Below are 27,372 nucleotides of genomic sequence, written 5' to 3'. Positions count from 1 at the left end.
CTTTGGGTCTTCAGGTGTTCAGCACCACATGAAGGCAAAATATGACAGTTGTTACAGACTTGAATAGAAAAATACTATTGTGGCTTCACAGCTGCTACTTGTACACACAGCCTATTAGTCAACTTTTGGGATCTCCCCCTTTAAAATAAAGGAAGATTCCTGCCAGGATCTGGCAAATAGCACATGTTAGCTGCAGGTCAAAACAACAGATGGGAACTTTAACTTGACATGCTCATCATAAAGTAGCAGAAGGATTATGAATCATCGAGAAACATCACACTGTCCTCTTCTGGTTGTAAATAGGAACTTCATTTGCCATCTGTGACTTTTCTCAAAGGGATTCAGGGTGACTTTGGTTTCAAAAATCATTAATTTGGGACATAAAGAGGTGAAGAAAACATGCTGATTTACAGAAGTCAAGGCCACTTCTTTAGGTTTTGTTAAACGGTTTTCCTTTTTTAAATTACTTGAAATACTTTGACATTAAACTATGAAGTAGCGACTGGATGACTGAAATGACTGTGTTTAGGACTGGCTCATGGGAAGCAGGGGTTCGCTTCCCAGAAGGCGTGATGAGCTTCATCTAGTGTAGGAGCTTAGGCAAGACCCTATGCTCTACTGCCAAACTACGTAGCCAAAAGGGCGCCCAGGTCTGGGCCTCCCAGTGCCGGTCCCCCGCCCGGATAAAAAAACAGGGTTGTGTCACGAAGGGCATGCTGCATTAAAAATCTCTGCCAAACTCAAATGTGCGACTCAGTGGAAGCAGACTTGCTGTAGCCACCCCTGACGGAACATGCCGAAAGGTGAACAGCAACAACTTGTTATGAAACTCTAAAACAAGTCTGAAACAAACACCATAGCAGCCCCTTAAAACTAAAGCTCAGCAACAAAAAAGGTTAGTTTCCTCAACAAGTTTCTCAAACACTGTATGAACAGACAGAGGCTGTCGGCACCTTTAGGGAATCCCAGGGCTGCTGTGATTGGCTCATCTCCATCATTCAAAGGTACAGAAGACGACGTTAGGCAGCATTTCCATCATCCATCTTATAGAGTGTTTTAAAATTTACATAAACATGTAGTTACCATGGAGACAAATAGTAAACAACAGCAATAAAATGGAGTTATCAAAATGAGTGTTACAGTTTGAAGCTGGTCCTTTAGGTGTGTAATATTTGCAATGGTAATTTTCTATATATCAAAATCCTAAAATGTTTTTTTTACTTCAAGAGTTACCAGATATATTAATTGTCAGACTGAAAGAAAGAATTGAATGGATCTTATTACCAAAAAAAAAATATTTCAGGAAAAAAAAACACCCATGTTGGTAAGGTTTAGTCATCCATAAGACGGCAACAAAGCTTTAACTTACAGTATTTTTATTAAACCTGACAGCATGCATGCACAAATTAAAATTCACTGATTATAATTGAAATAAACTTTGGAATAAAATTGATTTCTTAACTTATCTTACATTTCTGAAATTATATAAAAGTTAAGTCTTACAAGTTCTCATTTATTTTAACTTTTCCATGACTGTTACTTTTAAACCATACAAGAAGTTTCTTTGAGTAAAGTGTTTTGTAATTTTCTATTGTTTCAAGACTAATGCTATATTGTCTTTAGAATTTTTTGTTTTAATAAACAATTTTAGGAAATCTGAGAAGTACATCTCCTGTACTGTCAAAAGGTTTCTTCTTAAAGTTGATTAAAAATCAGACTACAAGAGAAGAAAAGCTTCAAGAAATAAAGCAGACAAACTGTTTTCACAGCTTTTATTCTTCTTTTCCTCTTGGCTTGACAGAGAGCTTCATACTTATGAGGTTCTCTTTACAGCACAAACCATCACATTCAAATGACACAACTGTTGTTTCAATGAAACCTACTGCTTTAAATACTGTTAAGGTGTCTGTACTTTTTGCTGGCTCTAAACATATAGTCTGGTGTATCTATGCCTCACTCTGAGGGGTTTACTTAAGGCTGACAAGGATAATATGGAAAGCTAACGCTGAACTTTCCGTCTCTAACAGTCACATATTCCTGCAGTTCCTGAGATGTTTGCTGCAGTAAGTCGTCAACGGCATTATTGAATCGGTCCAACATTTGGATGATCTTGTCCATTACCTGCTCAAGCACTCTGCTAAGCTCTTCCTGGCTGAAAGCAGGGATTTGGTCAGCTACCTTCTTCATTATTGTGACGAGTTCACGGTCTAGCCTGTTGAGGGTGCTGAAGACTTTGTCGAAATAGTCCGACTTGATAGAGTCTACAAACTCTTGAGTTTTCTGAACAACTGCCTCCAGGGTCTCACCTATTCTTGCTAGCATTGTGTCAAGACTCTCCAAGTTTTTCACAAAATCCACTGCTCCTTCATAGAGCTGCATGACAGTTGTTTTGACCTGATCAATCATTTGGGCTCTTTTAACGTCATCACCAGCAGGTATTTGGATTAGGACTTGGCTTATCTCCTCAACAAAATAGTTGTAGTAAAAGGGGATGTCTCTATGCAGCACTTCAAGAATGGTTTCAGTCACCAATTTCAGCAGCTCAGGCAGAGTGATCATATCACTGGTCCCTGGCAGTTTGAAGCGGAGCTCACTCAAGACCCTGACAACTGCATTTGAAAAGGCTCGAACGGTTTTCTGGTACCCAACAACTGTGTTCCTAAAATAATTGGAAATTTGACTCATATTAACATCATAGTTTGAAACAGCATTATAGGAGTCCCTGATGTGCTGCCTGACAGTGTCCTGCAGAATCTCTAAGGTCTTTGTAATATGATACTCGTCAGCAAACACTTTGAGTGCAGAGAAAATAGAGGGGAGTCTTTTCTTGAGCTCAGTGAGGATCACTTTAGACGCCTCCATGTTGTAGACAATCTGCAGGTTTGTGTTATCGGCATCTTCAGATGATTTGATGACCAGTATGTCGACATCAGTCATGGCCAATGTGTCATCAGTCTCCAGGAAAGATAAAAACATGTAGTTTTTAGAACTTTTTTTTAATCACTCTGTTCCAGTTGTGTTATCAAAATGAGCAATACTCACAGGATAAAAGGCATACACTCTTGCATTGATCAGGCAAGGGTCTTGGTTACTAAGCTGAAGGCCAATGAGGCAACCAGAGGGAGTAGACACGGTTGCTCTGATGACACAGTTCTCATAACGAAGGCTGACTTTGGTGAACAAAATTGTGGAGACGTCAACGTTTAATTTATGATCAGAGCAGCTGGAAGAGGAAAAGGATATTTCAAATTGAAAACAAGACTGTTTCTTAATGTTATTCTTTTGGACAGCATGCACAATAAAATGAAAATATACCTGTCATCTTGTTGAAGATTTCCCCTGAAATGCAAAATATTTGTATATTATCTAGTCTGTTAAATTCTAGTAACATTTTATGCCTTAGTCACATGCACTCAAACAGAGGTTGACCAGCACAGGTGCTGCGGGTTTTGGGCTCATGAAGGGTTGTCAACATCCTAAAGGAAGCGCAGGAATCGTGTGCTCGTGGGGCCACCTTAAGAGGTGTCAATAAAATGGAACGTGCAGTTTGTCGTGCATGTGGTACGTGAATTGTGAAGTATTTTTGAGGAGAATGTAAGTTACATGCACTTATGACATACGAGTGATCCTGTCACATGCTGCAAAAACAGGGTGGACAGGTGACACACAATTGCCCGTAGCATGGCTGCAGGATTTCCACACAAACTACACTGGTTGTTTAATTTCCAACAGGTTCCCTGCAAGGAGCTTGCAACAGTTGCACCAAGAACGTGCACATGATCAGCTCTAACGGCCTCCCTGTGCAGTGCGTAAGGTTTGGAGGGGGATTAAAATAAAAAATAAAAACGTCTCACTCTGCATCTGCGTCTCACCCACTTCACCGTTACTTACATGTTGTTCAAGTGTTCGCTACGATCTGTCGCCTGCAGGATGCCTGTAGACAATGTGCATTCACAATTTTGCTCTATGGGTTCATCAAGTGGGATTCGACTGTACTATTTTATGCGGGTCATCTGTGTACAGGTTTAAACATTTTTCAACCCGTAGACTTGGTATCCACCCGTAAAGTGCAGTTGTGACTAAGCCATAAGATGTAGCAAAGACGAAGAAAAACTACCACAAAGCTTTGGTTTTTAAATAGTTGGCAGACACTGACGGTTTTGCATGTGCCAAAGCAAACTTGTTAAGTACTTACATCAGGCCATTCTCAAAGCTGACAGAAGAAGAAGCTGTTGGAAAAATGTAGACATTTGTCAATAGAGAGATTACAACATGATTAAAGTAAATATGTGACTTTAATGTACTTACCATCTACATCATAATCCAAGACAACAATGGGAGTGGAGGCTGAGGACTTGAATGCTGCAGTGAAGGCAGGAAAATTGCCCTCCAAACCAGCTTCCACGTTTGAGGTGTAAAAAAGACTATCAAGCTTGCTTTCAAAGGAGATCTTTTGACTGGACGATGTAACATCAGCAGAAAGCTTCTCAAAGTAAGTCAGTTCACTCAGATCGCTTGGCTGGCGCATATCAATCTCAAAATTGGCTTTTAGTCCAGAGGATAGTGTAAAGTCAATGTTGCTCTGAACACTGTGCTTTCCTGTGGTTTTGATGCCGAACAGATTCGCTTCGTTGTGTCCAGTGTACTCCAGCACTGCGTAAATTTTATCCATGGAGGCCTCTAAGGCCAGATTTTTGTTTACATCCATGTTAACGATTTTGGCTGTGTCTTGGTTAAGTTTGGTATCAGCAATAAGCTTAGAACTAATGCGTATTTTTCTTTCATTCACATAGAGATGAGCATCATTGTCCAGGGCCCCCAAAATTATGTAGTTTTCCCATACTTTTCCATCCACACTAGATTTAATAACTGAGTCCACTGAAACAAACTCAGGAGTTTCCTCTATCTTCAGACTGTGGTCTGCTGTCAACTTCCCAATAGCTTTAAAAAGAGGGATGTCAAAATCACCTTTGATTTTCAGAGTGGAACGAGTATCTGCCTTGGACTGGGTATTGGCCACCAGTGTATGGCTGACTTCAAAGTTGAGAACTGGAAGGGCAATTTTTGCAGATGTACCCACAGAGACAGCTGTTTCCAAAGTGTCAGTGCTAACACTGATGGTGCTGTCATGATTGCCATTCAGGTGAGGATTTTTAAGAGACAGGGAGTTTGCCAACTTGATTCCTCTCTTGGTGGTAAGACTGCTGGTGCCCTCAAGTTTACCTGTCAGAGCCTCAAACACAGAAGCAGTAGTGGCACTAAGGCGGAACACTAGATCCTCTTCTCCAAACAGTCCAGCATTGGTGTTCAGATTAATGATGGCAGACTTGAAAGACAGCTCAGTGATGAGATTGCCGAAAGAGGGAATGGGAATTAAACCCAAAATATCTGCAAGTGGAGCAGCATTGCTTTTCTGGTAAACAATCTTGGCCTCTGCATCAATAGCTTGGTCTGTTGTGGTCAGGAAACTCTGCAGTCCAGTAAGCTCATAAACGTTCAGGTCATTAGTGGCTGGAGAATGGAAGTCAATAAAAGGAAGGTCAATTTCAGGAATGCTGATGGGCTTTGTGAGGAAGTCTAAGTTAGCTTCACCCTTCATTTCTGCAAAGACACCAACCTCCTTTCTATTATTTTCTACGCGGAAGCTGGAGGAGATTTTGTATGGATTAAAGCGAGCAAGGAACACTGCGTTTAATTTTTGGCCATCTGGATTTAAATCGATTAAGTAGTCATTCTGTAGATCAACCTTAGCTGTATAGGGGTGAACTATATTGACTCCTGCATTTCCTTTGTTTTGAAAGTTAAAGAAAAACTCAACTGGGCAGATTCTAAAGATGACTCCGTTGGAGATAAAGACTCTGTCAACACCATATGATTTTGTGTTATGCTTTGCTTCCAACTCAATCTTCATTTCTCGAAGACTTGCAAGTCCAGAAGCTTCAAGACTGCTGTAATCTATACCCATATCCCTAGCCCTTATGTCATTACTAACATTGAACTTAAAGTCATGTAATGGGTGGAATTCACTTGTTAGAAGCTGTTTTGCCTGAAAGACGTTAAAGTTTGTGTCACCAGAGAAAGAGAAACTAGAAAAGGTTGGGCTGAGTGACAAGTCAACCTTGCTGTTGTGTGTGCCATCCTGGTCATTTAACTGCCCCTTACCAGTAGTTTCACTTGTCAACGAGACAGTGTTACCATCCTGGCGAAGGACTGTCTTTTGGGTTGCAGAAAATTCACTTCTGACCAATGGTAATTGCACGTTATGACTGTACTCTGTGTCACTAGTGGCTGTCATTCCTCGCTCTATGGCTATAAAAGCTGTGTTTTGTAATTTGCCTCTGATAGGTAAAAGTGAAACCTCAGTTGTGGTCTTTGCTTGCGCCTGGACTGATTTACTGTAGAAAGTCACAGAACCCTGATGATCAAATCCAAAGGCAACATGGTTGAGTTTTATAGTCTGTCCAACTACTACACGCTTCCTTTTTGGAATTGAGATGCGAGTGGTGGAGTCAAATTTGTAGGTGAGTATGTCTGAAAACTGAGACGTTCCCTCAGAAGAGAATAGTCCAGTGAACACGGGTGTTACTTTAGATTCAGTTGCGTTCTTAAACTCTGCAGTGGTCTTAAAGATGTAAACGGGGGTGTTTAAGTTGATCTCAGCATAGAGTTTGCCAAAGCATGGAAGCATAATCTCTTTTGGAATAGATGGTAGTTTGATTTCGGGAATCTCAAGAGACTTAACAAGTTTCTCTGCAGGGATTACTGGGATGGAGGGGAATGTAATATCTGAAAAGGGGAATTCTGGTAGGGTGAAATCTGGCAAGGTTGGAAAGTAATTCATCCTCAAATCTCCAAAAAAAGAATCCTCTGGCAGCATTTGGATGTCAAAGTTGACAATGAAATCAATGAAATCCATCATTTTCTGTTTGATGTCATCAGAAGAAATTGTGGTTGCTTTAAAGGTATACAGACCAATAAATGTGAATTCAGGGATCTCCAACTGTGAGGGCAGATTATAGTTTTTCAAAATGTCCACACTGAACTTTGTGGAAGGCACATCTAGATCTGTAAGAGGAATGGTAAATGATGGAACATTGATCTCAGCTTTCTTCAGTTCATTAAGAAGCCCTTCAAAGATTTGCTGGATTTCTGTGATGATCGGCTGGTCAGGTAACCACTCATTTAATATTTTAAAAAGACGAGTGAAAGCATCACTCAAATTGGACACAATCTCTGTGTAAAACCTATGCACACAGTTTAGAAAAAAAGAAATTTTGGTCTTCACCTCCAGTATTCTGATTTCTTTTTTTAAGTCCTCAGCTAGCTTCTTCAGAAGCTCCCACACCGTAGTTTGAAGTAGATCATTTGCAGATTTTGTTATTTCTGCAACTTTGATTTCTCTTAGGTGTTCCATAAAGCTCTTGATGGAGGAAAGGACAGCATTAATAAATTCTCTTGTTGCTTCGAGTTTATGGGGAATTTCTAAAGTCCTGATCTGCTCGTTCACAAATGCGTTGTACGCAGCAATCTTTTCATTGGTTAGATTTACAAATTCTTTGTAATCCAAAGCCTTCAGGTTTTCCACAACGGTTTCAATGACAGCATTCAGTTGATCGATAATGTACTTCACTTCACTTTCTTTAAGGTAATTGATGCTACGCTGGAAGTTTTGACTAAATTTGGAAGGGATATCTGCATCTTCTATCATTTTGATAATAGCAAGGATAGTTTCCTTAATTTTCAGTTGTTGAAGTAAGTCTATGGCTTTTTCCAAGACAGTCTGCAATTGTTTATCAACCTGAAATTTTACAATTAGCTCCTTCACCTTGTCATTAAATGCATTGATCTTCCCAATAATGTCATAATACTCGACATTTTCTTGAATGGTATAAAATATAAATCCTGAAACTTCTTGTAAGACTTTACCTAATTCTCGAATGTGGTAGGTCAAGTTTGTAGAAATGTGATTTTGTAGGTTAGCAGCAAATTTTACAACGTCAAAGCTCTCAAACATTGTTCTAATGCTGTTCAGAATTGCTTGTACTTTAGCCTTGATTTCATACTTAAGTTCAATGTCTTGCAGAAATGCAATGCTGCTGTCCATCAGTTCTTCAAGGTCAATCTCATGGACCATCTCTTTTACACTATCAATGACGTGCAAGACAGCTTCTTTGATTTGATACGTCTTCCACAGTTCATCAATCTTCTGAATTAGGGGTTCTGGAAAAGTCACACTGGAAAGAGTATCCTTGATCATAACGGTAAAACGTTGGATGTAAAAAGTGAGATCAGCCAGCAGTTTCTTAACATTAAAGTTTAGATTTCTTAATGAGGCCTCTACATCCTCCTTGGAGATGGCAAAGTTTTGAGTCAAATTAATGATGAAGTCCTTCAGTTGAGTTATCTTGCCTTGAATATTCATTTGCTCAATGCTGGCACTAATTTGCTGAGGGAGAGCCTCAAGTTTAGCCCTTACCTCCTTGTCATTCATGAAGTTTTGCAGAGCTTCAGCCACATGCACAACAAGTCCCTTGATGTCCTCTAAGATCTTTGGTAGAGTTTCAGCCAGAGGGAAGGAAATTATATGACTGTCTGATTTTTTGTCATACTTGAGGAAGCCAGAGAGGGTAAACTCTTGGTTTTCATCAGAAGCCGTGTTGATTATGTTTGTGAGGATGGTGCCAGAAACCTCAACTCCAATCTTATCTGCAGTGTTGTAAACATCAATGTCCTCATTAAACGCATGTTCATTCATTTTAGACCTTATTCTAAAACTGCTTTTCTGCTCCTGGGGTGACAGAACAGTGTCCATCTTGTTGTCATATGTGGTGAGAAGGGAAACGCCATTGTCCAGCTGGTGGGTCATTGATGCTCTGGATTCATGTGAGGCAGCAAAAGCCAAGGGTTGGGTTCTGAGGTAGAACTTGCCAAAGAGCTGGGCACTGTGCTTTCCATACAAATCCACATCGCCGTCAGCATTGAAGATAGCATCAAGGTTGAAATCAAAGGGAACAACGCTGCAACGAATGGTGTGGTCAAAGCGCATTGGATGGGAGTTAAAGCGGGCTTCATTGTTGAACGTGGCTGCTAGACCGACAATTTCCAGTTCAGTATTGTGATTCATGTGAGTGCCAAAGAGTTTTCCAGTGGTGCTGCACTTGGCGTTTGCACTCAAATCAGCATAGTTAACCTGGTAGGTGAGCTTGACCTCTTCCTCTGCATACGTAGTCTTCAAACTTCCAGTTAAATCCATCTTGTAAAGCTCTGCATTTAGCACGGCTTCATTTATGAAATTGGCACCAAGGAGCTCCAGGTTGTTGTTAATAACTGCAGAGGCGATGTAGGGTTTTAGATCAAAGTCGTACTTGTGCTTGTAAGAGGCATATTCCTTTGCAACTGCTTCAGCCTGGGAGGTGAAGTGAAAGCTGGAAGGTGTAATGTCCAGATTGTTGACATTGTCGAACTTGATATCAAGCATTGCAGCTTTGTTGGAAATCGATAGAACAGCTCCTGTGGCTTTAACTTCACCGCTGAAAACATTTTCCAATGACAGAGGACTTTGCAGGGTCGATGTTCCGCTTGTGATCAAACCGTCCTTGTTCATTTTGAGAGTGGCCTTATGGATTGCCTCATTCTCGAAAAGCTTCACATTTGCATCAGAGGTTATGACCAGACCATTTTTATCAAAAGAGGCAGTCAGCATAGAGGAACCCTTGTTTTCGAAGTGGTCACAGTTTGTGTTAACACTGACGGTGACTTTGCCCTCTTTGACAGCAGCCTCAACAAGGTTGCGAATCTGCAAGCCAATAGCAGTGGCTGCTGTCTCACATGTCACTGACAACATGGAGTTTTGGAATTGAAGTTTAGCGTCTTGACGGAAGACATCTTCCAAAGCACTGGTGTGGAACAGAACATAAACATCGCCTTTAGCCAGTTTTGCTGCCACTGTGTTCTTCCCCTTAAAAACAGTGGAGTCAATCTGAACTCTAGAACTACATGTTGCTTTTGGTTCTAATGGGAACACAGCAAAGGATTGCCCTGAAGTAACTTTGCCATAAATGGGCCCAGCCTTAAACGCCCCTTCATACATGTGTTCACCGGTGATTTTTTCAGTGTTGACTCCAGCCATCGCAGTGTGCATAAAGTTGATGCTAAGACCCAAAGGACTTGAGGCCTCTATCTTGCTCACTGAATTCAAACTGATTTTTTCCTTGATGAGTATATCTTCTTCAAAATTAAAACTGGCTTGAATGAACTTATGGGTCAGAGCACTCTTCAGTTTAGCCTTGATAGAATCACTGGAGGACACCATTCCAGAACCTGATGCAAAACACAAGAGGAAGACAAAATAACACTTGTTTACAGAGGCCCAACAGAAAACAACAAAATGACAAGATCTTGATGAAAAAGGGGGCCACATGTGCTCAATAGACTTCAATATTTTAAGTCCATGAAGGCTACTTCTCCCCTAAAGGATCATCAATAATCTCCCTAATGTGTCATAAAATATATAAGCAACCCCCCTCTTATCAGCTCTTGTGAAATTTAGAGAGCATTGCAATATTCGTTTGAAGTCGGAATGGTTCAAGGACTTTTCTAAGTTGTTTTCTAGGGCTTGGTGACATAAGCGTGTAGAACTAATCCAAAAGAACTTGTTGGTCAATGTTGGGAAATTCGTTGTGGACTTTTACAGAGCCCAGAGCGGATCATGAGCAAACACTTTAAAACACTGAACTTGAGTTCAAGGAGACATTATGTCACATAAATAATTGTAGATTCTAGAATACAGATTAATAAATGCCATAACTGAAGGAAGATCATTCTGGTAAAACACTTATAATTCTTGAAAATATTCTTGTCAATGAAATACCTTCAACTGCAACTGTAAGGATTTCAATTGGAGAGGTTCCTTTCGCATCAAACTTAGCTGAATAGCTTGGTGGTTCAACAATGTCTTTACCGACCGCCATTGAGGCCTCTATGTCATACAGGTTGCTCTCCATCTTAGTCGAAAATTCAGCTTTGCCAAAGACAGGAATAGACAGAATGAAGTCTTCAGGGACAACAAAATCTGGGATGGAAATCTTCCTGGAGGCAATTTCCAGTCCAAACTGTGGCAGAGAAACTCTTGGGGTGCTCAGAGCTGGTGGGAATTTGAGCTCATCTCTTGATTTTCCTCCAAAAAGCACAGGGACAGAAATTTTTATCCGCTCATCATTTAAGGTGTAGGTTGCCTTTGCTTCTCTGTTAAAAACACAAATTAGACACATAGGAATCTTTGAAGGTAAAAAAGGAAATCTGTTGATGTCTTGTTTTATCAAAGGCATCTTACGTGTTTAGGAAAAGTTTCTCTGGAAGAGAGACCTCGGAAATATTAGGCAGTCTAAAGTTCTGTATATAAGGAAGCATTTCTGCACCATATTTTTCCATGTAATTATTTGCAGCCTACAAACAAGGAAAAGGAGTTCATTCTCATGTTTTATCCATTTGTAACTTAAAAAATGTGCAAATTATTTCTGGGAAATGAGTACCTCCACAAATTTCCTGAAGATGTGACGAACTTTCATGTCAGTTTTTCCCACCTTCATGTCAAGAATCTGGTTCCCGTACTTTTCTATAATTTTTCCGTTGGGGAGAGAGCTAATTTGAGTGTTCATCTCAGACTTGACCTCAGCTTCAATCTCTCTGCCGTCTGAAACAAAAGACCAGTTTAGATGATTCCCCCAAATGTCACACAATGGGAATTTTATCATGCTACTCAGACATAAATGTTGTTGTAAAATACCCTTACCATATGTTAGTTCAATTTTCTGTTTGGATGTAGCACCCATGACCTTAATATCACTCTCAAGTTCCAATTCCAGTTCCTCCTCAATTTTAGCTTTCGTCTTGACAGAGGCATCAACCTTCAATGAGGGAACTAGGAGTTGGACTTTCAGCATTCCTTCCTTCATGTCCTTCAGACTAAAAGATGAGCCAGTAAGTCAGCAAGCCGTGGGTCATGAAGAAAACATTCACAAAATTCCTTCAGATTTATTGGCTGATTTCTTACCTGGTGCGGCCAATGAGTGTGAGCTCTGGAAGGTTTTTGTGCAAAAACTCAAAAGTGATGCCACGTGTTTCTTTTCCTTTTTTTTCCTCAACAAAACGAAATCTGATCCCTTCTTCAACTTTTAAGTCAGGGATTTGGATGTCCAATCCCATGATCTTTTTCTTAATGTTAACCATCATCACGGTTGTGGCTTCAGTTGGATATGCCCCTATTGTGAATCAACCGATTGAGTTACTTTACATTTTTCAGCTTGATTTGGTCAACATAACAAAATGTCAATATTATCCTTTACCCTCAGCTCTCAAAACAAACTTTAAAGCGTCCACTCTCTGTCGGCCTTCTTCTCCTTCCTTTAGCTGCTCATATGCAATGGTGGCTGAGTACCCGGTGACGTCACCAGTGGGGTGCAGCTCCACGGAAAATCTGTTTGGTTAATTTTTTGTTTTTAATAAATAACTTGAGTGCTGGTCATTCACATATGCTTTAGTAAGTCTTACTCACTTGCTGTCTCCAGTAAAGGGGAAGTAAGGGGCTGTCTCATGAGAAAATGCCTTTGTGTATTGCAAGGCAGTGCAGATTTTCATGCCAGCCAAGGCTCTTGAGCATTTGCTAATATCAACCTTGTCAGTCACCAGTGGAGGGATTGTTTTCACCTCAGATCCAACCACTGCTACAAGAGTGTTTCTGTATCGTAACAGAGGATGAATGGATTATTTGCAGTAAAGGATAAATTAAGCTGCAAGAAGGGTTAAATTAAAGAAATGTTTTCTTACGTCACTTTGAGGAGCTTTGTGGGACTAGTTGGAGCAGGAATAGTCAGCTTAACTGCTGCCTTCACTTTGGGGAACTCGACTTTGATTCCACTTTCATGGAATAAGTTTGTGTGCATCTCTAGTCCAGAGTCAACAAATTCAGGGATGTGCGAGCCAACCTGAGTGACAAACTCTAATCCAGCAGATGGCATGAAACTCACTGAGTTCTGTGTGAAACCAGAAGCAGATTTAACAACCATGTTGATGCAACTACAGGTTAGGTTTCAGAGTATTTTCTTGATAGTCACCCTGTCATGAGCTTGTTGAATGCCTCCCCTGAATCCTGGAGCAAAGGTACCAGACAGTGAAACCCTCAGGGGCACACCAGTGACAGTAGGCAAGAAGAATTCATTGTCCATGAAGATGTAGTGTGCAAAAAAATTGGTGACAGGGTCTCTAAACAGAGACTTGATTACCTCCTACAACAATGAACACAGAGGAAATTAAACGCAGAAGCAGAATTTCCTATTTTTTAGGTAAAGATGCCCAGCATTAGTTAACTTACATCCTTTGAAATCATCTTGAACATGATGTCAAACATCATTTGAGCAGAGCTGGCGATCTCACTGGACTTCAGATACCCCAGCTCATTCCCCAGGAGTCTCAGATAAACCATTGCCTCTGGAGACTCTGCAGCCTTCATCTCCCTCAGCAGTTTTTCAATGTTTTGCCCGATTTCCTTAATGAGATTCTAGGAAGTTTGAAAGAGTTCAAGATAGTCTTAACACATGTTAAAACAAGATGCAAATGTGTCTCTTTGTGGAAAGAAAAGGGACAAATTAGGAAGTTGGTTTTAGTTAAATTGTATGTGTTTGTAAGCATAAAAGTGTTTTTTTCCCATGTTCTCACTACTTTGAACAGTTCACATTTTAGGTTGCTAGTCCGCTGTAACATAAGTTACTGAAAAAATAATAGAGAGATATTACATGGCTTTTTTATGACAAAAAATAATGTTACTGTAATACAATGGTTCTGAAATGAGTTAATCTCAAGTACTTTGACCAATACATTATTTTTACATAGCACAAAGAAATTTTGTCAGTGAATGATGACAAACTAGCAGGAATTCATTCACTTGTGTCTCCAAAGAAACCATTGGTGTACCTTAATCTAAAATGTTTTTGTATCACACAAAAGCGATCAATTACATATTTAGATTGGAATAAAATGAGCAAACACATACCTCCCTCTTCTTCCTGTTCTTTAAAGCAGGGATGATGTTCTGCAACATCTCGCTGACTGCATCTGGCATGTTTTCAGTGACAAAGTACATGGCCTTCAGGGTGGTGTCTGGGAAGAACCCGTCCTCTCCAAACAGGGCAACAATGGCTGGCTCAAATCCTTTGCCCTCCATTCCAATCTGAAAGGATTACAGTATTCCCTTGATCAAAATGTTGAAAAGCCCCAAAGCACAACTTGGGATAGATGGTTCAAAATTGTTACCTCCATCATGTCAATCTCAAACCCGAAAGCCTTCAATGTCATGTCAAGCATGACCTCCTTAGGCAGGTAACTGCCACTTTCATAGATCATGTTGCTCTCTAGAGAGCCGAGCTTGTAGTTGCTAGAAAGCGTCATGGGATCAAAATATGGTGCAACCACACTTTTTTTCATGGCCTCATTTATCTTGTTTCTGATTCTGTGCAAACAAAATAAAAAATATTTCATACTGGAAAGAAAAGAAATCAAGGCACCCTTAATCCAAAAGAATCTTACTGTCGGGTCTCAGGATCAGTTGATGACAAAATGTTTATGATGTGGGACATGACAAAGTTTAGGAGCTGGTCGTTGTCTTCATTGAGAAAGGCATCATCCAGTTGGGCAAGCTCACTTGTTTCAGGATCTTTCATCAACACAAGATATGCAGCAATGCGTTGTTGCACAGGATTGCCTTTGTTCAACAGCACCTCCATCAGCACTTTCCTCGCCTATAAATTAGGAATACATTAATCAAAAGGAGTGCTGATGGAAAGCAAGGAGATGTAAGAATCTAACAGACTTTCCACAAACCTCTTGAGGAACTGGAATTTGTCTATACGCCTGGATGGCAGCCTGCTGAACTTGTTGGCCAGCAGCCGGTTGGTTCACACACTGGAGGACTGCTTTTCTGAGTGCAGGGCTGGCAGGAAAGACGGCTGGAGCCATGTTTCCAATCACCTACAATTTCATAGAAACAATTGTCTTCATCATATTTAGACATGTTCTGCAAGAGGCCTCTGGTAGGGGACTGGGACTTCGGTGAGAAACCACCCGCAGAGGGTGAGAGGAACTTTTATTGTTATTATTATTATATTTTTTAATAAAGAAGACATTTGATGCCATCGAATTGTGTTTCCATTTCTGGCTTTGGCAGAGGGGCTTACCCTCAATGTTAGGAAAGCGTGGTCCTGGTCTCCAGTGCAGTCGCCCAGCTCATCAGCCATGAACTCAGCAACAGAATGAATCTCAGGAATCAGTTTTTTCTCTGCTTTGTAAAACCTTATGAAAAGACAGATGTAGTTCAAATAAAGCTCATTGTATGTGGAGCAGGTTTCTTTAAAACTTGACACTGTTTGGACATCCTACCTCTTGACGACGTTGCTCAGGGCGTACATGATGGGCTTGCTGGACTTGAACTTTGCCATCTGTAGCATGTCGTTTATCAGGAGAGCTGAGGGGTTGGACATAAATCCCAGAGCAAAAATAGCTGCATCGACCTCTGGGGAGGTGGTATCAAAGGTCCTGAGGATCTGCATGATGGCACTGCTGCACTCAGGGGTTCCACACTGAGCCAGAACCTGGTAGGTCAGGAAGCGGGACACGCCCAGAGCATCAGGAACAGCAGCGCTCAGGGTTTCGGTCGTCAATCCACGGACCATGGAGACAAGCTTTTGGAAGAGGTGGGGCCTCCTTTCGCCTTCACTGTCGGGCAGAGAGACCAGTTCTCTCATGAGAGTTAGCGCTGCTTCCTTGTCCTGGATGGCACTTTTGTCCTTCACTGCCTCCATGTGAAGATCCTGGACATTGTCTCCTTGATACCCAACCAAAAAGACAGTGATGAGTTAAATGTTTAGATACATGAACCAAAATTTTGCTTCCAAAAACATTCAGGTGCTAAAACAAATAAATAACAACTTAATTAAATGACAGCTTAATGAAGTTGTCATAAAACTCAGAAACATCAAACATGTTTAAACAAATTTTTCCTTTACTAAAAGCAAAATTCAGAAATGTAACCCTATTTTTTTTGGGAAAGGGGTTAATTTTTGTTTCCCTTGAAATATTGGCTTTGCTGTCTGGAATTTTCAATACATTGTAATACTATACCAGAAAAATCTGAAATTAAAAGGTTTACCGCGGTCAAAAACTCTGTCATTGTGAGCTGACACCTGAACCAGAGTAAGTTCTTGTTTTCCAACATTAGTAACTCCATATTTCCCTCTGCAAAGAAAAAAAACAAGGTGGAATATCAGAGTGCAGTTGTGCAATGATAGCAAATGGATTGCAGTCACATAACAGTGAACAAGTATAAAAGTTTACTTGTGTGAAAACGGGATGAGGATGTGAGTCTCTGTGCAGGAACCAGAAGTCATGTGTTTTTTCTCATTGTCAAACTTGTAGTTGCAGGTTTGAGAGCTTCTGACCAGCTGGGACAGGGGGTAGTGCTGAAAATGGACCAGTTAACATAGGAGATCATTTAAAGTTCTAATAAATAGACATTTATAAATGCCTTTTCTACCAGTGCATAGACTGCACCGCTTAGACTCTCTGGAGCATCTCACCATGCCTGTGATGAGTGCCAGGGGGCTATTGTGATCTCTGATTGGGACAAATTTGTCACATCTGGACAAATCCCTGTTCAGATTGATGTCAGTTATGATGTCTTCTCTGGCATTGATATTGTAGGAGGTCCTGCACTTGCCATGGATAGTGGGCTAAAAAAAGAGACAGGGAATGAAATGATGCCAAGCTTGATTATGTAAATCCTAATTACAGATTAGGTGAGTGGTTATATTTGAACACCATACCATGTTCTTGTTCTTGTCCTCCTGCAGTGAAGGCACAGCCAGGGCAGAGACAATACCCCTCTTGAAGTTTAGAATGGTTGATGTCTCTCCATCTTCAGGGTACAATTTCACATCATACTCACCCTCAACTACAACTTTCAGAGGATATCTGCAAAAAAAAAGCATGGTTGAAACACTATGTTTTAACTAAAGAGTTGAATTAGGTGTGTGTCTATAAAAGGAGAGGAGAACAAATTGCTTCTGTCAAATATTGCGATATTTCATTTGACAACACATTTCATTTTCATCCAGAACAATCTTTAATTGATTTTTTTTTAATGTGGTTCAGAGTCTTTCTTTTGTGTTCCAATTAAACCACTGACCACTGCCAACAATCAGTCAGTGGTTTAGCTGGAACCACAGTCAACTACCGGTCAGTGGTTCCAGGTAACCCTTGAGCTATCCTAGGCACTTTAACGTTGGGAGTTGGGTCATCTAGACCCACTACTAGACAGTGTTCTGAACCTTTTTTCTTCAATGATTTGTGATCTTCACTTGTGTCCATGGATTCCATGAAATCTTTCCTCCTTTATCCACCTTTGTCATGGTAGGGAGAACACGTCAGTGTAAGGGTGGGGTCATCTAAGATAGCACAAGGGTTAAACCACTGACCGGTGGTTGGCAGTAAACCACACCAAGACTCAGCAGATCTGCACCACACCAAAACAACAACAGGATTTTGCAAGATCCATCTCGGGGTAGATGTACGCTCAGTAAGCTTTTAGTTGCTGTTGTTACAGGATTCTATGAGACATATATCAATCAGTTTTAACTGGGATGGGTGTCGCAACTCTGTTTCAAGTTGGTATGAGTACCACCTACGGAACCACCAATACCACATGAAAACACACGTTTCGGGGTTTTGTTTTAGACATGTCAGACATTTGCCTTCTATGTAGTTTTGCTGTAGAATTTTATCCAATCATTTTACCTTTCCAGTGATTGTGGGCGGGGTGATATAAGAACAGGTGAGGCCCTAAAGATGCATGCACTGTGCTGAGCTTCATTCAAAATGCTGAAGGCAACACAAATTAAAGTTTTGACATGCTTCACAGAAATTATTCAAATTCTTCGACCTGATGGATACACCTAACGTATACAATGCTCTGAAAAAAGACAGACGCTGTGCCAATGAGCGCTGAAGTGAATGTTTCAATTAGCGTGAAAACAGAAATGGAGCTGCATTGCAGCCTGCCATAGACAATGAAGTAAAGCATCTAAAGGCTGACACACAGCCGCTACGTACATTTTGCGTATTTCCATGGAAAAAAATTTACTCTTACATGATCCATGCGTGATATACTTTATTCTTAAGTGTTTCTTGCGTTTGTCATTCGCTATGTGTGCAGATGTCTGTCGAGGGCTTTGGATCTTTACGTGAATTCAACTTTGAGCTGTTCAAAATGTTTAGTCAATGAGAGTTACACAGCTTATGCATATTTTAAGTAGTTTATACACAATTATTGCATAAATGTTACCTTCATTTATGACCAGTTTTCATCCCTGCAATATGCGCATCATGTACATAGGAGCTGGGCGACACGGCCTTTAGGCTTAATTTCATTCACTTCGTCATACTGAAATGTTTATGGAAAAAATTGGCATGTTTTTTCATTTTTGAAGCATCTACTACAGTGTCGGTTCTGCACCAGCATCAAATAATTCAAACGGTATCCATCCCTAATTTTAAGTGAAATAGGCAGATTGTCCTGTTGGAGATTGTTCATTGTTTTTCTATGGTCATGCAATTCACCAACCAATAGCTAAGTTCTTAATGTAGGCTACATTCAAGTAGTGTTGCAAATGAATAACTTTTTTTAAAATTAATATTAGAATTAATTATTCAACCTTAGTTATTAAGACAGATTTAAACTTTGTTCTTTTGTATGCTAAAAATATTTTGCTGTGGAAACTAGTCGATTAAATATTTCTTTATTTCTTTACCAAAATATAAACCCTATAAATCTGAATGGGTAAGAACAACTTGTGTGTGAGATACAGTTGCACTGCTTAATGCTCCAATACTTAAAAAAGTGTATTTTATACAAATTTGTCCATGTGAAAGATGTATTAATATTCAGACAAAGGTTTTTCAAAGTCATACTCTTTCAAAAATGTTGATATATTATCTCTGGTGCAGTCTGGTGCATCGGAATATATATCATACATTTGTATCGTGACACATGTACATATTGTATCGCCTGACTTCTTGCCAAAACGCAACCCTAGTGTGCAGTACCTCTCCATTTCAGCAGCAAAGGTCTCAGAGTTGACTGCAGGCCTGAACACAGCGTTACCGTCTGCGTCCATGTCTGCGACCTCGCTCAGACTGCAGCCGCTGGTGCGGATGATGAAGCTGCAAGTCTGTGGCACTTCAATTTCAACCTGAGTGAGAAGATAAATGAGTCTAACATGTGATGATCAACATCTGAAATGGGAAAAAAAGTCAAATTTGCCATCTCACCTTGCAGGAGACTCTGGGTCCGTTCTGAAGCTGTGAAGCTCCATTGATGGAATTTAAAGATTCAGCCTCATATTGGTATTCATACTTGTGCAGGGCCTTGTATCTTTGGTCCACTAAGAAACATATTATTTAATAAAAATACAGAGACTTATGTGCATGTAAGTATATTTTAACACTAAAATTAGTTGAAAGAGACAACAACTTACACAGACAGGTAGGAAAGGTTTCATCCTGGGCAACTGTTCAAAAAGCAATAAAATAAGGGCTTAAAATTGCTTTAAACAACCACTAAAAATTCAAACGAATTAAATTTCAATTCCATTCAGAGCATAGAAAATGCATGCAGGTCCGACTCACAAGCCAAGGCGGTTGTGCCGAGGAGCAGCAAAAGGCAGAGCTTTGAGTCCCCCATGGCGGGCTCGTGGAAGCTCTCTCCCACTTGGACGGCGAGTACTCAGATGAGACTGATGCGTCAGTCTGAGTTTGAGTGTTTTATACCCTCAGCTGGACTCTGTCAGGGTACTGGGATGCACAGATGGTGCTTTGATGGCTCAAAGTCCACTGCTGCCTCCTGTGTGGAGGGACAAAGGCAAAAGGTTTAGGAACCTACCTATAGATCCGAGCTTATATGCTAAATTGATCCTTTGTGCAGAACGCTCCATGTTTAAATATAGTGAAAGCTTTTTAGTCCCAGTTGTCATGTTATCTTGTTATTGTGCACCATTCTACATGCTTCAGCATATTTACTCAAATAAGCTCAACATTTTTCAAATTAATATTGTCCTTCTTTTAGGATCAAGGTGAACTATTTTATACGCACAAATGTCACAGTTTACAGTAACAGACCACGAAAAAAGGAATATTTTCCCTTTTTCTTGATGATTCAAACAAAAGTTTCAGCTTCAGCCAGTATTCGGCCACAGACAGACGTTCGTCAGAGAGCAGTGAGTGATCAAAGCATGATCCCAACACAAAGTCCTTCTACTGTAAGTGGCAAAAAGATAAACTTACCTCGGCTTTATCTTTTGATAACTGTGACACAAAGCCATTCCAGCTGTTTATAGCAGTATTTCCTCTATGTTTTATATTTAACTGCCATTAAATGCAGTTTGGGGTTAAGTAACTCAATCTTTATTTTATGCACAATTCCAATTCACCCAGACTTTTACAACAGTTTAGAAGAGCCACTTTTTGAAGCCGTGGAAAAAATAAAGTTACTTACACAAACAGTCGTACCTGGAATCCAGTGTCTGCTGCTCTCCTTACACCTCCTGAAATGATGACACAAATCATTTGACAAACATTTTTGGTGAATAGATGAACTTTGATCAACAAAGATTCAAAGGTCCGTGCAGAGTTTGATTTGTTGTTTGAACTGGAGCTTTGGTTCACTCTGTAACTTGGACATCACATGCTAAATAAACAGTGATAACCTCAATATGGCTGCTGCAGCCTTGGTTTTTATAGATTTTAAAGTTTCATTGCAATCCAAATGTAAGAGTACACTCAGTTATTTTATTTTATATTTATGCACCTCTGTTTTAGTTAATCATCTCAGATTATTTAAACATTTTAAATGTAAGTACATTTGTCTTCAGTTCTTTTTCTTATATGCTAGGCCCTAAACGTGATGAAGATGCAAGAAATATGTTCAAGAAAGACAATAAACTAAAGCTGTATGGAATTAAAGTTTTAATAAATTAAACATTACACTGCAAAAACTTTAAAAGACACATTTAAAAAAATCTGATTTTGACTATCTTCAAAGAAAAAAATAATAGAATTGTTTTCAAAGTGGAACATGGTAACCCAAATTTGAGATTTAAGTAGATAGCAAAATGTTGACATAAGAAAGTAATTATTGCTACACACCATGTTCTCACCAAATGTTTCTGTCAAATTTTCAGAAAATCAGCCTGAAAGCCTCTGATTAAAAACAAAAGTTTAAACGTCTTTGAGCTCCAGTCATCAGTCACTGATTTAGCTTCTTCGTGTTCAAAGACATTTCAAAGCAATTTGGGAGAAATATTTGAAAATGTATGACAAAAGTAGGGTGATTTTAAGCAATCGTGGGATGAGCCTGTCCAGAGGGCAGCATGAGACAAAAATGTTGACTTTTGGGATTTGACCTGATTCATCGATTTCCCTTACAAAAAAAAACCAAACAAACATTAGAAACATATCCTTCACTGATTCTCTAAGTGAACACGTGTGCAGAATAGGGCTACAGGGTTTGTTTCCATTTCATTCATAACTTGAATGGATCTTTATTAGTGAAAAATCTATGTTAGAAGAATCAAAAGCAGTGTAACTTTTGTAAAAATAAATTATAATTATTTTTTTGCAGCATAATTTACAAAAACAAGTAAATCACACCCTCCCATCTTAGGAGAGTCTTGTATTTATCTCCTTGTGGTTCAGAACTGAATGTTTAGCCTTTGCATTGGCCAGAAGCTGTTAAAAAATAAAAATCCAAAAAAAGAAATAAAGGGGACACTGCATCTGTAAAGAGAGATCTAAAAAAAAACTGTTAGGATAAATCAACACAGTTTTTATGTAAACAATTGACATCACTCCAACGTTCATCCGTAAAATCAACGAAGCCTCCAGAGCCCTAAAAAACAAAATCAGGTTTCAATAAATCGCTGCAAACCATTCAATAAAACTAAAAGTTCTTTTAACTTAACTCTTTATTAGAATTTAACCCTGAAAAAACCCAAGAACATTTTTTTTCTGGATTTTTAAAGTAACTTCACAATTTTCTTGTGTTTATTAATTTTAGCTTACAGCATAAACAGCAGCTAAATAAATAAAAAAAACATTTAAAAACAATTTTTTTTTTCATGCTGTTAATACTTGTTTAAAAAACGGTTCTTGTTGCACATTTCGTCTATTGGAATGTTATGAAAGGGAAAAGCTGTTTTGATATTTCCAGGATGTCTCTATGAAATTTATATTTATTTTAACCAAACACAAAAACTGAAATTTTGGTGAACTCTATCATGTGCTTTTTTTTTTAAATTATTTAAGCTATCCACAGTTCATCTGAGTAGAAATGTGTTTTAAAAGAGCAACTTTGAAGTTATGACACTAACTTGATTGAAATTCTTGGTCACTGTGGAGCATCGGAAACCCAGCTGGACAGTGGTTTATTCCACTCCTGGTTTTATGCGTTGTTTGTTTATTTCATAGTAAAAACAAGTTGCACCCCGCTGGGGTGTCTACACAAAAAGGAACTGTGTGGATTTCTGAATGACCCGGTAGGCCCCCATGACCCCTACACCTTGTGCTCATCTGGAGACTTCCATATCATTTTTTACATCCACTCAGTGTGACAAAATGTTATTTAGAAAAAGACCTGCATTTACTTTTTTTTTTACAACAATCATTCAGTTTTCTCTTCTGAAAATGACTACAATTCAAAGTTTAAAAAAAGCAACTTGATAAATGGGGGTTTATAGCATTTGGAGTAAACACTATTATTTTTTCCTAAAGTGTTTTCAGTCAAAGTTGTGATAAATGTAATTGTTGTGTATTGTTTTCTCAGGTTTTCTTCATAACTTACATATTTAATTCAATGCACAGTTGTATTCTGCTGGAGATTTATCCATGTCTGTGTCCCACACTGTACCTGCAGTGTTTGGAAAAAAGGTTTTACATTTTTGTCTCAGTTTTGCAGATTGATGCAGCAGCTGAATTGAGGTCAGAACAAGTCTTTTCATCTCTCCATTGGTGCATTTAAATTGTTCCATTTGCCTTTCCTAATGCACAAAAAGAGAGATTTGCGTACAGATAAAAAAAAAACGGCCGGTCTTTTGTTCAGGAGCTTCATGTGAATTGATTCCTCCTTTGAACTGTGGAAGCAATTTCACAACAAAACACATTTGGTCCACTAAAGAAAATCAGCAAAAACATGAAATTAGATGGATTTTTGTTTTGTTCTGGTTCAGTGAGAACAGCCTTCAACCCTTGTGCTATCTTAGATGACCCCACCCTTACATTGACGTGTTCTCCCTACCATGACAAAGGTGGATAAAGGTGGAAAGATTTCATGTAATCCATGGACACCAGTGAAGATCACAATTCATTGAAGAAAAAAGGTTTAACACACTGTCTAGTGGGTCTAGATGACCCAACTCCCAATGTTAAAGTGCCTAGGATAGCACAAGGGTTAAACATGTTTAATGCAGAGAAAAAGAGTCATTTTGCACTAAATGATGGCGGCTCCTGTTACATCACTTCAAATTATTTGCCTCGCTGATATTAATAAGTAACATGAACATAAAAATCTTACAGTTTTGGATGAAAAATAAACTGCATCCACTCCAGCCTGCTTTGAAATTTCTTGAATCACTAATTATCTAATCTTCCAAACTTACGATTGATTTAAACAACAGTCTGATGTGGTTACTGATACGAAGGGATTCAACAAGCAAACAACACCAGGTGAACATTGAAAGTATTGGCTGGATACTAAATTACAATATCAAATTACTATTTTTCAATATCAACTCAATGGAAAACGGTCACCTGTATTTCGCATTATGCATTTTTCAGTAGTTTACTGACCTATTGGTCAATTTGGCTGAGCAAACACTTGTTGAAAGTGCAGACACGATGAAGTCATGTACAGGGTATCGCTCAGTCATAAACTCTTTCTGCTTTATCGGGAGCTGACAAATAGCTTTTTAAACAAAACTTCACTTCACTGATAGAACCGTTCCATGAAGATCGGTAAGGGTTCAACCAAAACCAATCCGCTGGCACAAGATCTGCTCTCAACATTTTTTAGGAAAGAGCTAAAACAGGTGAAAAGTATCAAGAACACATGAGAGAAAAAATGGAAACAATTGATGTTATATTATAAATATATAAAGCTGTATTCTATTAGAGTGATGCAGAAAATGATGTTTGAATAAACTAAAGATATTTATTTTATTGTCGCCTTTATTTTTGAGAATTCATTGGACCTTGTTTACCTTATAAAAGTCCAAAAACAAAACAATGCTGTTGTGCAAAAAACAAGATGAACTTTTACGTTGCAGTTTTTAAGCAAGCAATCATTTCTACAATATGGCACTATAGTCTGATTTTACATTTTTTACTAAACCTTTTATTTTAGAAAGGAGATGCCAATATTGTAAAGCACTTAACTTTACAAGTTTACCTATTTTTTTTTAACATCCTGCAAAATAAATGTATTTTGCAGTAATTTTTAATAAAGACGTGACATCGGAAATAGGTAATACGTCAAGTTTTTCCTTTCTTTACTTTGATTAAGTGTGTTTTTCTATTTTGTTCTTAACTTATTGTGTAACCACTTTTTCACAATCAGCTCAAGACGCTCCATAAAACTTCAGAAGCACAGAGTTAGTGTTTCTTATCAGCCAGTCTGCTCTCTTTGAGCTGCTGACTCAGGTGCAGTTGCATCATGAATCACTAATAGGTGTTCTCAGCGATTATTTTCAAGTGTCTGGATTTTGACTAGTTTTTGTTTCCAGACTAAATTCAGTAAATATTCAACTTTGAGTTGATTAATGTTGATAATAACAACATTGTGTCATGAAGCTGTATCTAGTACGCTACACGCTTGAAACCATTTAGTCATCTAAGTGTTGCTCATTCATGCCAAACTTTAAAAGGAGCTGCGTGTGTTTGCTAAATATCAACTGGCGACCAAAGAAGGGAGTAACGTCCTCACCTGTTTAATGTCAAATCTGCCAGATCAATATCTATGGAGGCTTTGACAAAAAACAGGCAGATGTTTAAATATACGAGTGCAGCAGGAAGCACAAAAGGTCGGCAGGATGCATGAGGCTTCACTAGTAGAGACACGAAAACTACTTTAAACCTGATGGCTTATTTTCGACTAAATAAACAGAATTTATCATTGTAATGCATTTTATAACAAAATACTATACATTCAATGCAGATTCTCAAATTTTGATAAATTTCTTCTAGTTTGGAATGTAGTTTTGGTCAGAATTTTAAAAGAAAACTTATACAAATTTCAAAATAATAGGACATTTTTTTTAAGTTGTAATACTTTTTAACCCAAAAGTTTTTATTAATACCAGCAAACCTGAATGAGTTTATTTTTTGCTTGCACATACCTTTTTTAAAGAAAAAAAAAATTACGCAACCTTCTGAGATCAATAGTCAAATGTAAAGAACTCTCCCAGCAAAGGCAAAAAAGCCGCTGACACAATATGGCACCATCACATCCTAGCCCAGAAGCTGGTTGCTCATTGGCTGGGAGGAAACTGACTGTGCTGCAAAGAAGCTGACCTGACTCATCCCATGGAGTCAAACTATCTGCTGAACAGAAGAAAAAACAAAAACCTTCAAACTTACTTAAAGGCAGGTTTGAGGGCAGCTACTGGCCTCTGGTGGATCATTGTCTGTTTTCACGATTTTTGCATTTTTCATTAGCACTGAATGTCACTTTTTAATTTAACCCATTTATCACAAAAAAAATCGTCATATGAACCATTAAAATATTTTACATTATATAATTTATTTTATCTTGAAATTTGAAATCTTTGTTCTCAAAGTTAGAAGTTGTTTTTTCCAGACATTGATTTAAAAAAATGTCCAGTGATGAAAACAAAGGAAAACAAATACAGAGGCATATCAAACCTATTCATGATAAGTTTTAATTTTCAATCATATTTTATGTCAACAAAATGTGTGTTTTTTACTGCAGGACAGTTTTGTTTTCACCTACACCCCTTTAGCGATGGCAGCCTTGTGCCAGCATTAGGTTTCAATCCAACAATACGAGCAAACACAACCTCGGATTACTTGTGTACAAGTGCTTTGAATCACCCACATCCCTTTTGTCCCCTTTCCCAGCTCTGGATAAACACTGCATGTGTTTACTAAAGCAGGTGTCAGGCTTCAGGGGGATGCACACACACACACCGACATATATACACCCAGAGTTAATTATTTATCCACCAACTAAAACGGAAATACACACCGTCCAGCCCGTACAGTGTCACATTTTGTTAAAAAAAAAAAAAAGACTTTTATAGAAATAAATGCACCAATAAACAACACCAACTAAATTACAGGTATGACACATTTTCACACAATTTTTGTTATTTTTCCAACATTTTAATTCAATATTATCCAATGTCAAAATTCAACAGAAGATTATAAATCCTGTAAATACACATTATGTAAAATTCATGTTGCATCCAAATTCATGTAGTGCTTTATTTGTTAAACATTGAGGTTATAGCTTTTACCATCAACATTTCAATTTTCTGGTAATTTCTCCATTTGTAATTATGTAGTTTTGGTTTAAATTTATTTTTATGAATCATTATCATTTAATACACTTACAATAACCATGTTTCATGTGAAAAAGAAAAAAACGGCAGACATTATTTCAAATATATAAAAAGACTACATGTTAATGTGACAGAAAACATTTTAAAAATGCAAACATTGGATAAAAAATGCAAATATTGGATTAAAAGAACAAATGTAAATATTATGTTAAATTGAAGAAAAACGGTGTTTAGTTGATGTTTAAAAAACCTCACATCTAAATTGCTTAAATGCATTAGTATTCTGTTTTATTAATTATTATTGATTATTCAAGATAGATAGATTTTTTTAATTTATGCTTTTAAAAGTAGCAGTAGTAAGTAATGCCTTATTCTTTTAAAAAAAATGTATTTACGTTCCAATAAGACCAGATTCTTGTTATTTATTTCTTCGTGTTTGTGCTCCAGTCAGTTTTTTTCCCGTCAAAACTGATGTATTTATTTTAGATATTGCTCTAATAATAGTGTTAAGCGATAATTTTCCACAGGACGCTGCTGAGGCTGTTTCTGCAGCGACGGAAGCAGCGGCTGCTGGACGAAACCATTCCGTTCATGGGGGGAAAGGATCTGGAGCAGCAACAATAAATCACAATTTTTCAGGCACACAAATATAACAAATATGATATAAACATTATTTCAAATAATTTTTATATAAAAAATA

The 27,372-nt window shown here is 38.4% G+C and overlaps 1 protein-coding gene across 2 annotated transcripts; it reads right to left on the bottom strand.

Moving 5' to 3' along the window:
- Positions 1-1,758: 1,758 nt before the first annotated feature.
- On the bottom strand, positions 1,759-20,689 carry apobb.1 (apolipoprotein Bb, tandem duplicate 1). Of its 2 annotated transcripts, none has more exons than XM_023953278.2 (30): positions 20,597-20,689; positions 19,732-19,945; positions 19,581-19,613; positions 19,375-19,487; positions 19,150-19,295; positions 16,872-17,019; positions 16,626-16,778; positions 16,384-16,508; positions 16,199-16,284; positions 15,430-15,874; positions 15,228-15,342; positions 14,875-15,021; positions 14,581-14,792; positions 14,308-14,503; positions 14,048-14,224; positions 13,370-13,555; positions 13,113-13,283; positions 12,826-13,031; positions 12,554-12,736; positions 12,345-12,475; positions 12,053-12,260; positions 11,792-11,964; positions 11,532-11,692; positions 11,333-11,445; positions 10,871-11,244; positions 4,309-10,320; positions 4,196-4,229; positions 3,316-3,339; positions 3,043-3,223; positions 1,759-2,955 (listed from the first exon to the last, which is right to left on the bottom strand). In XM_023953278.2, exons 2-30 carry the CDS (start codon positions 19,784-19,786, stop codon positions 1,972-1,974), a joined length of 11,292 nt encoding a protein of 3,763 aa, XP_023809046.1. In that variant the 5' UTR covers positions 19,787-19,945; positions 20,597-20,689; the 3' UTR covers positions 1,759-1,971. The 2 variants fall into 2 exon arrangements, with proteins under 2 accessions (XP_023809046.1, XP_023809047.1); XM_023953279.2 differs by having other exon boundaries at positions 20,611-20,669.
- Between the last annotated feature and the right edge of the window lie 6,683 nt (positions 20,690-27,372).

This window comes from Oryzias latipes, chromosome 24, assembly GCF_053564925.1.
Source record: "Oryzias latipes strain Hd-rR chromosome 24, Olatipes_Hd-rR_3.1".
Classification (NCBI taxonomy): domain Eukaryota; kingdom Metazoa; phylum Chordata; class Actinopteri; order Beloniformes; family Adrianichthyidae; genus Oryzias; species Oryzias latipes.
Note: the sequence above shows the minus strand (reverse complement) of the source record. Positions and strands in the feature narration are given on the sequence as shown.